Source organism: Scomber scombrus, chromosome 21 (genome assembly GCF_963691925.1).
Source record: "Scomber scombrus chromosome 21, fScoSco1.1, whole genome shotgun sequence".
NCBI lineage: Eukaryota > Metazoa > Chordata > Actinopteri > Scombriformes > Scombridae > Scomber > Scomber scombrus.
In genome coordinates, this window is record NC_084990.1 from 22,789,781 (window position 1) to 22,799,247 (window position 9,467).

Below are 9,467 nucleotides of genomic sequence, written 5' to 3' on the forward strand. Positions count from 1 at the left end.
TCAAATGTAAACTTTCAATCCCAGATTCAATTTATGAATACAAATCTATGCTGTCTCTTTCTTTCCATACATCATATATGGAAATGATGTGGCACATGAAGCCAACTGAAGCCAGCTATTATTAGACCTCTATTTAGACTCTTTGGCTGCATGACTCTCACGTGCCAGACCTCCAACGAGCTCAAGTTGACGTCTGTTTCCCCTCCGCCTTACTGGGCTTTCGGCCAAAATAAGGCAAGCTTTAGAAGAGAGTGCCATCCATTTTTACAATCCTAAATATTTTTCGCCTTGTCTTGCTTAACTTTGCACCCACAGGCGGAGGAACACCCAGTGAAGTGGAAACATTTGCAGACATAAATCTCACTGTGTTGTCATGTATGCAGCAAAGAATTTCTTGTGCCTTGAAGGTCTTGTGCTGAGCGGCTGCAGGGTAGAGTTGCTTAACTTAATCTCGTCACAAGCTTCAGAATAGATCTGGTAACACTGACGCAAAAACTCTCCAAACTTTGTTTACTACTCTCATCACTACCCCCCCATCCCCCACCCCTTTTTGTCCCACTCATTTCCTCTCCAAATTTAAGAGAAAAACACCACAGGCAGATACTATCAATCACCTAATCACACACACACACACACACACACACACACACACACACACACACACACACACACACACACACACACACACACACACACACACACACACACACACACACACACACACACACACACACACACACACACACACACACACACAGTTCACAGGATAAAACAATACAAAAGAAGCATTTTGTACTGAATTTGTTCTAATGTATTTATTTATATTGTATTTACAGTATTTACAATCATTTCAGTCACAAAAACCAGAGCTATATAAAAATAACCTTTCACATACTGAATGATTAAGCTTATTTAATACAAAAGAAAAACCTCCTTTTTTAACATATATGGACCCAATGAACACTTTTTCCTCTTATGGCACACTATATTAAATAATCTGAGACTGACCTTGCCTTATTGGATCACACAAACTGGCAGAGAACTCAAACATGACATGCACTGTCTTCTCATGTCTTCTCCATTGAACTTAACTAAAAGGCGTTTAAGCCTCATAACAAGCCAGGCAAATGCTTTCCCCGGCTGTGGCACATCAGAGGGAACTGGGGTCTTGTGATACTGCAGTTTCAAGACTCTTTATCTGTATAATTAATGCAAATTAATGCACAGAAAAGAGCGGATTACATTCAGCCTGGTCCAGAAAAACTGATATTAAGATAACACTGTATCTTATCAGTCTGTGTGAATACTGTGGAAACATTTTTTGGGGGGGCTGAAATATCAAAATGCATGAACAAATATCCATGCAGACAAAACCACTCAACTTCAAAGATCTATATTTGTTCAAATCTACAGATCCAACAGTCTATAAAATCTACCAAGGAGCACAAATGGTATTAATTTAAGTAGCTTTCAAGTATTTTAATCAAATGATCCTTTGGGTAATCTTGCTACTGTAAGGCCTGGGTGATGTTTCCAACAGGAGATAGGATGTGGTTCACTTTTAAACTGTTCAACAACAGGTCCTCCCCCTGTTCACCTGAATACCTCCACATGTCCCTCTTCAAACATCTGCTACAACCGTATAGCACATGTAATGTTTTAAAGTGGTATAATAAACAGTCCTCTGCTTCTCTCCATCTGTCACCTCATATTCCCACCCTTTTTTTTAATTTTTTTAACACCCATAGCATGCTGGGTGCTGCCTCTATGTCTCCCTATCTGCACATGACTCTGAGCTGCTTATCCAAACACACACAGTCCCAGTCGAAGTGAAGTGTATTTCAGCCACCTGTCCAAAGGTCTCTAGAGGTGATTACGAGGTGTATTCTCTGTTAGTAGCTGTCTCCCATTTGTATATTTTTCTTATATAGAACCCAAAAAACACGACAGGGAATGAAAACAACATGCTACCGCTAAAACTGAAATGTAAGAGGACACTTTGTCAGTGGTAAGAGCTTCCGTGCCCATCTGCCTTAGTAGATGATGACATGGGAATACAAAGATATTCTGGAGGCTTCATGGTTTGTAGGCTTGAAGCACCAGGCCTGGAGGATGTTCTCATTTGGCAACCTTATAGTTGCGCAGATCAAGGGGCTCTTTGCTGGGTATACACCAGTCGTCAGCCTCTTGGCTCACTTTGTAGTTCCTCAGAGCAGTTTTGTTGTACACCGGCAGCCTCTCGATGGAGTCTGTGGACAACGCCTGGAGGGACAAAAAGACATAATTACAAATAGCCTGTCGTACCAGCGCAGGCTCCACAGGTTTGCACAGTTCAGTAACAAAAGCATGACATAAACTACTTTCTCTTTCTCTCCGTTATGTGACGCAGAATTTCTAACTCACGTCGTCTTGTTACATGCATCATTGTCATGTTTGGCTCACCTTCAAGTAGATTACAGCATCTGTGCCGTAGCCCTCCATGGAGTAGAGCTGCAGGTCTCCCTGGAAGTACTTGGCGTAGAGTCGGGAGATGGGCAGACCGTAGCCAAAGCCAGCCTGCACGGACAAGAGGAGATGAAGGGTTTTAAGAAGGCTTTGTTCTCTGTCACACTGTTAGCAGCAGCGCTCTTCTGCGATACAAACAGGTCTTTTGTCAGGTTTGCTTTGTGTATTGTAGGTCAGAAAAAGGATGCCAGGATTAAAATCTTTAAATAGCAAGTAGCTCCATCTAAATAAAAGTCTTAATGAGCATGTATGCTGTTGCTTGTGGGCTGTGCAGAACTGCAACCAGAAGACATATGGTGCAATTAGCTTTCTTTTTGTCTGCTAGAGTAACAATTTGTTTTCAATATATGTAGGAATGCAATGATGTTAACAGATGACACCCCCGCATCTCTACTTACCAGCGGAGGTCGTGAGTGCTCTCCGATCTGTGGAGTAGGAGCAGTGGAGTACATGTAGCTGTAAAGGTTCTCAATGCGGCGAAATGGGACACCGCCACCCTTGTCGCTCACCTACAGTCACAAGGGGGCAGAAATAGAGTGGTACAGTCAGCAGAGACACACAGAGAGAGAGAGAGGGGTGATGTGAGGTCCTCCAACAGTGCTGAGCCATTAAAATGTGGAGAGGATGTCTAGCTGTCGTGAATACTTTGGCTCAAACTAACAGGGCTTCTCTTTGTTTACTTCATGCATAATCAGGGTAAAGGTGAAGAGGGCTTGTCTGAGTATGGTGCTGGTAGAGGAAGTGAACAAGAGAAAACATCACAGGGAAAATGACTACAACCCTATTTTTGTCACTTTAACTCTTTAAAAAATGAAATTGGGGCTTTGAGTGGTGAAAGTGACACAAAAACAGTAAAGTTCAGGGCTGTAAAAACCAAAACTATTAGCTGAAAGACTCTTAAATGCTCTGTTGGTTTCACAACAGACTAATGGGTCAGTGACATATAAGGGTTGGCAAGATGAGTCATTTAAAAATATCTTTAAAAGCAGCATCAGGTTTGTTAAAATGTACATTTAGTATTTTGTTGGTTTTATATCATTTGAAATGACATTTGCACCATTTTTTACCAAAAGTAAGACTGAATGCTCCTGAAAATGTCAAATGGTGTAACCATAAAACAATGATAAATATTAAATATTGTATCCACCTACAGTGTATTTAAGTGGACTTATAATAATAATGACTTCATTTAAAACATGTAAATGTTTCCTGATCTCCATGGTTACCAGAGTAAATGTAATATTTAGAACAATTGTATTCCATTACCTTTATTTAATACAAAAGTTATAATGTAAGATCATGCCAAACTAGTTGATATGGTGTTTTATTGACAATTTACTGTTTTTAAGCAAGTTGAATTATTTGGTACAAAGTTTTTATGGTTACACCACTTAGACATTTTTACCATAATCCTCTAATATATTCTCTCTAAATGGATTAAAAGCAGAAATTTGATGCTGGGTCCACAAAAAAAGAATGTGTTCAAGTTATTCATACGTTTATTTTCACATTTTAACCCTTTAAATTTGACTAAACCACATGGACACAAAAAAGTAATTGACCTTGATACTAATTTGATCGACTGTCAGTTCAGATTTTGTTCAAATCTTAAATCTCACCGCACTGACCCAGACTAATACATGTTTTTCTTCATCTTGTGGTGTGTCACTTGTAGTCAGGTGTGCAAGTGACAACAAGAATCCTCGGCGATGTCTTGGCAACGCATGAGTGAGGTTTAACGGCTCAAGTCACACACCCACATCTAGTTTATCTTATCAGAGCTTAGTAGCTTTTGTTTGCCAGAAGGCTCTGTGCTTGATTGAGGGTGAAGCTGTTACATAACCAGGTTTACAGAACCATTTGGGTGGTGACAGCAGGATAAAACATTTAAAAAAGAGAATATAAAAGCAAAGGCGTGGAACATTTTGTGTGCAACACTAAAATCTTGTGCAACTATATGATTGACATGACATTAGCTTGTTCACACAGAGTTCGCAAACATTTAAAATACAGGCCCACAATCCCATTCACTCCTACAGGCCCTTTTTCAAAGCTCTTATCCACTTGCACTTACTTCGGAGTATGTGAACATTAAATGAGGAGGAAATGCCTGGGGGGGGGGGGGGGGGGCAACCTGCACAGACTCAAACAAGGACCCTGCAGCGTGTACCGAAATAACTGCTAACAGCTGTAATTTACAACCCACCTTTATTGACATGTCCTCTCCTCCAAGAGACACCATGACTTCAATGGGTGGGAGATTGTTGCTGCTCTCATGGGTCTCAATAGTAGCCCTCATAGCGTTCTGTAAAGAGGATATACCACAGTCTTTTTAAAGCTTTTTCAATTTTATTTGAGTATAATATTGTTCATCTGTGTATAATTCATAATTAAAGGGTATATCCGTACCTTAAAGAGCTCAAACAGCATGTGATAAAGGTGAGAGGGCACGTACACAATGCTTATGGGATTGTTCGTCTTCTTGTCTGCACAGAGACAAACAAAGTGTGAGTGTTTCTTAATTCCGTCCACTTCATTTATAATTCATTATCCTCGCCACAAGTTTCTCTGTTCTGCACTCGTTTCACGATTCGGCAGAATGGAAACAGCCTTATGTGTCAATATTGTCCGATGCAGTCAGCCGGGTCCACTTAACCATTACTGCAGCTCCAGTGCTATAATTAGAGGCCCCCTCAGGTCCATCTGGCTGAATGTTCATTTACACACAAGTCCTCATACTGTATATATACACACACAGATGGATTGGATCTATTATTTTTAATTCACGGTTCTTTAACGGTCTCCGAGGACTCTTTGGCTCTTTGGCATGTTGGCATTAAAAATGAGTTGTGTTTGTATTTAAACTGTCAGATTAAATCAATGTTACGCTTACTCTGTCTCTCCTGGAGAATCAGATCAGGGGAGCAGAGATAGTACTGGTCACACAGCATCTTGGCACTGTGGAAGGCATCTAAACAGAAGGACAAAAGTAACATTAATATTGATAATAGTGCAACAAGAATAGAGCTGCTTTTGTGTGCACATGATAATCTTCTGCATGAAAAAGTCTTGAGCCAAGAACTTGTACCGTATCCGATATAAAGTGTCAAGTTAATGCAACACAAAGAGGTAAGAAAGTTGCAGAGAAAGAACAAATTCTCCATCAAACACACAACAGTTATATATTTACCCTGAACTACGTCTCCGACTTGACAATGAGGGTCGATGCTTCCGATGGGGTTGGGGTGGATCGTGTTGGGGGCGCCGTCAAAAATCAGAGCTGCAAAGAGATGAAAACATCAAACTAAGATGAACAGAAAGCAGTGTGTCATCTGTAATAAACTGACAATAAGTTAGGTAATGATGAAGGCTGGACATCACTTCAAAATAAGAGCCAATATGATACAAGGTTTTAGTATGAACACAACAATATATTAGTTTCAAAATCTCTCATCTCTTGAGAATTATTAAAAAATCTGTATTAAAAAATAAGCAAAACCTCCAAAATGCATCAGTGTATAACTTTGTTTTAACATTAAGCCAAAAATAACAAAATTAAGAATTTGACAAAACATTCAATGCCAACTTTTGGTGCTTTTTTGAGGCAAATTTCAGCAGATACCAAGAAAGTATTTTAAATTTCTAATCTCCTTTATGTTCATGAAAGCATAAAACTTTCCCCGCATGCATCTGTACATTTACAACATTACGTTATCACACCAGAGATATGCATCAACAATCTCTGTAACGCATGACTGATTGTATTTTATCGCGCTTTCGATAACAAACACGACTCTGAATAAACACGATATCACTTGAAAAGTCTTTGAGTCTGTTCAGGAATACATTTAGAATAATAAGTCTTTTATAAGTTAAAAGACAAAAAAAGGAACAATCTCTGTGTTGTTGTGAGTCTAATGTAACAGCAGCAACATCCCACATAGAGAAATCTGTAATGTATGTGACTATAAAGTTTGCTTTGTAGGATTATTCCAGGAAATAACAGCGTGTGTGCATTTTATTGGGCTTAAAATATTATTTTCAGACACATTGCAGCAGGAATAAAAACTCTGAACAAGCTAAATTATTATATATGTTTAATCTAGCTCCTGAAAGTAGTGAAAAGTAGAGTTTCTCACTCAAAAAATGTGCAAAACTACCAACAACAAATAGATTTATGTGTACAAGTAGGTAAAGTATTCATCTTACAGGCTGGTTTTTCCACACAATAAATAATAAACATCAGCTATAGACAACCATAGTTAATTAATTAGAAACAGAACTCTCTCTTATTCTGAAGGCTACTCACTGTGCTGGTTGATGAGCATGCGGATAGAGATGCGGCTCATGTAAAACCGGTCCAGAAAGTACTCGATGTTGTGGTTGGTCACCAGATCCTTGGGAAAAGCTTCTTTATATTCTATGATACCCTGAGCCATGGTGGGCACGACGTCGTTATGTCTGTTTCTGATGGTTACCAAGGCGTCAACAAACCTGAGGAGGGAGGATGTAAAGGAGGAAGTTATATCACACTTAAAAACAACAGGACAATATAGAAGATAAGGACATGAAATCAGCAGTTACTCCTTTCTTTTCCTGCATAAACAAACACTCCTCCTGTTGCATCTCTCCAGAACATGACAACTGACCACTAGACAGAAAGTTTTGAGTGAATTTGAGATTATCCAGGAAAAAAATGAGCAACTTACTCTCCCAGGACCATGTGGTCATCAGGATTCTTGTCTAGGAATTCAAGAATTTCCATTAAACTCTGGATATACCTGAAAGAATCAAATAAAAACACATAAAAAAACACATGTTATTAAATATCAAGACAGCAGATGAGTGAAAAACCTTAAAGGAATCTCATAAGTGAAAGTTCTTGGATTAATAAAAGGCTGTTTTAAGTCTTGGCAGGTATATTTTCCTCATAACACATTCCTCACAAAGGATAGACAAGCAGAAACAAAGTCACGTGATCATGCGAGGTGAAACTAGGGCAAGGTTCAAAGCTGAGAGCCTCCCCCTCCCCCCCTCCCTCCCTCTGCTCAGAGCTCGCTGGAAGGACTACAACTTGGTCAAAGGGTGCTTTTGTAATTCTAAGCATGACGTCGTGAAATAAAACGGTCTGGCAGAACAGCAATAAACAAGTCAACAGCTGTGACTGTGAACTCGTTAGTGGTCAGAGGATGGGAGCTGGCATCAAACTGGGGTTTTTTTTATGAATGGGACACATCTGAAATGCTTTGTCATTTAGTTTCAGGATACTGTTTCCATTGCATCCTCAATGAGTCTTGAGTAAACAAATGATATCATTGCACTTACCAGCCTTGCACCATTCTCACAGACGGCGTCGTGACCAGTCTGTCGGGCAGGAGGTTGATTTCTTTCATAATGTTTGAAAGTCTTACAGGAAGCTCCTGCCTCAAAAAGACAAAAGATGTCTTCTCGCAGGCATTGATGGAACCTGAATCAACACAGAAAATAATAATAAGAGTTATAAATTGATTCATTGATTACCAAATCTGCAGAAAATTAACAGATCAATCTTTTTTTTTAGGCAAAATGCCAAAGAAGGTTTTCCAGTCTCTAAAATGTAAGAATTTTGATTTTCTTGCCTTGTTTTGATTTGACAAAAAGTTCATTAAAAGAATCAGGGAAAGTAATCAATAATACCAATAATCATTAGTTGCAGTCCTACAATAGTGATAAACCTCAAGGACTGAGTTTTAAACTTTTAATTGTTCAAATTTAGACATTTTTAAGACATAAACTTGAACTCTTGGGAAACTTTGATGGACATTTGTCAATATTTTGTGACATTTTTGACAACAATTTCCACAAATAACAGAAAGAATAATCCACAGATGATAAAACTAACATTTTTTGCAGCTGAAATGATGATAACATGTATCATTTTTATACTATAAACTGAATATTTGCCATTTTTTTTGCCTTTTTTCTCTCAACATTCTTAATGCTTAATATTAAAAACCTTGCAAACAGACATGAGTGTTGCTGCATTTCTCTGCAAAATGTGCATCATATATATATATAATGTGCATGCTGTTTATATTACATAATTAGTAATGAGAGGCAGGAGCAAAGGTATACACAACATTTCTCCTTCATGTTGTGCAGCCTACAGATCTGACGCAATAGCTATGCACTATGAGCTCTATGCTACAGTAGCATAACATCTACACAGCAGGTGTTTTAACCCTATAAAGGTTCATTTATACACATATTCATTACCACAGGATGCTTTATCATTGCATAGTCGTTCATATATCTTCACACTGTGTATTTCCACGTAAGCTACAGCTCGTTAAATCACAAAATGATCATTTTTCATGCAGATCAATACATACCGAAATCGAGAAATTGCTTCATGGAGAGAGGCGAAGGAGAAAATTTAGAAAAATGCTCGATATGTTTGGGCACACTAGCCAAGGCGGCATTCTTCATAATGAATCTAACGAACTTCATTATTGCTGAGGAGGGTCTCTGCTTCTGTGTGTCCTAAACCTCCGACTGACCAAACCTGCGAGCAAGCACATAAACACAAGGGAGGCCTGGCTGGGAAAATAGTTCGCATCAGCCAATAGGAGGACAGGGATTTTTATTTACGTTCCAGACGGGCCAATGGGAGTCGCCGGGGGGAGGGACTAGTGTAATGCATTAGCTGCTGCCTGTCTAGAATATCCTTCACTGAAGGGCTTGTTTTTTTCTTTTCCAACTGTCATTATGTAAAGAGGTGATTAAACAAACATCCATCTAAATGTATAAACATGCCAATCAGAGGTGCTAAAGACTGTTTTCACTGTAAATTACCAGAAATATATCAGGAGGTGCAGCCAGGAGCATATTATACAGTCTGATGTCTGGAGACTGTGCAGCCATATACATATATATGGGCAGTGGTGGAAGAAGTACTCAGATACTTTACACAAGTAAAGTAC

At 39.0% G+C, this 9,467-nt stretch overlaps 1 protein-coding gene across 1 annotated transcript; it reads right to left on the bottom strand.

Annotated features, from left to right (window-relative positions):
• Positions 1 to 797: 797 nt before the first annotated feature.
• Positions 798 to 9,032, bottom strand: pdk2a (pyruvate dehydrogenase kinase 2a). The gene is made up of 11 exons (XM_062442144.1): positions 8,877 to 9,032; positions 7,831 to 7,972; positions 7,215 to 7,286; positions 6,815 to 6,999; positions 5,696 to 5,785; positions 5,399 to 5,476; positions 4,915 to 4,991; positions 4,712 to 4,810; positions 2,904 to 3,014; positions 2,443 to 2,556; positions 798 to 2,262 (listed from the first exon to the last, which is right to left on the bottom strand). The coding sequence occupies exons 1-11, from the start codon at positions 8,992 to 8,994 to the stop codon at positions 2,119 to 2,121; spliced, it is 1,230 nt and encodes a 409-aa protein (XP_062298128.1). The 5' UTR covers positions 8,995 to 9,032; the 3' UTR covers positions 798 to 2,118.
• Between the last annotated feature and the right edge of the window lie 435 nt (positions 9,033 to 9,467).

What these genes read in the sequence shown, in the direction of transcription:
- pdk2a (XM_062442144.1), bottom strand. Translation starts at nt 8,994, where the DNA reads ATGAAGTTCGTTAGATTCATTATGAAGAATGCCGCCTTGGCTAGTGTG. An exon ending in GACCACATGGTCCTGGGAGA is followed by an intron (nt 7,000 to 7,214) that starts GTAAGTTGCTCA and finishes CTCCCTCCTCAG; the next exon opens with GTTTGTTGACGCCTTGGTAA. An exon ending in GAGAGGACATGTCAATAAAG is followed by an intron (nt 3,015 to 4,711) that starts GTGGGTTGTAAA and finishes TTGTGACTGTAG; the next exon opens with GTGAGCGACAAGGGTGGCGG.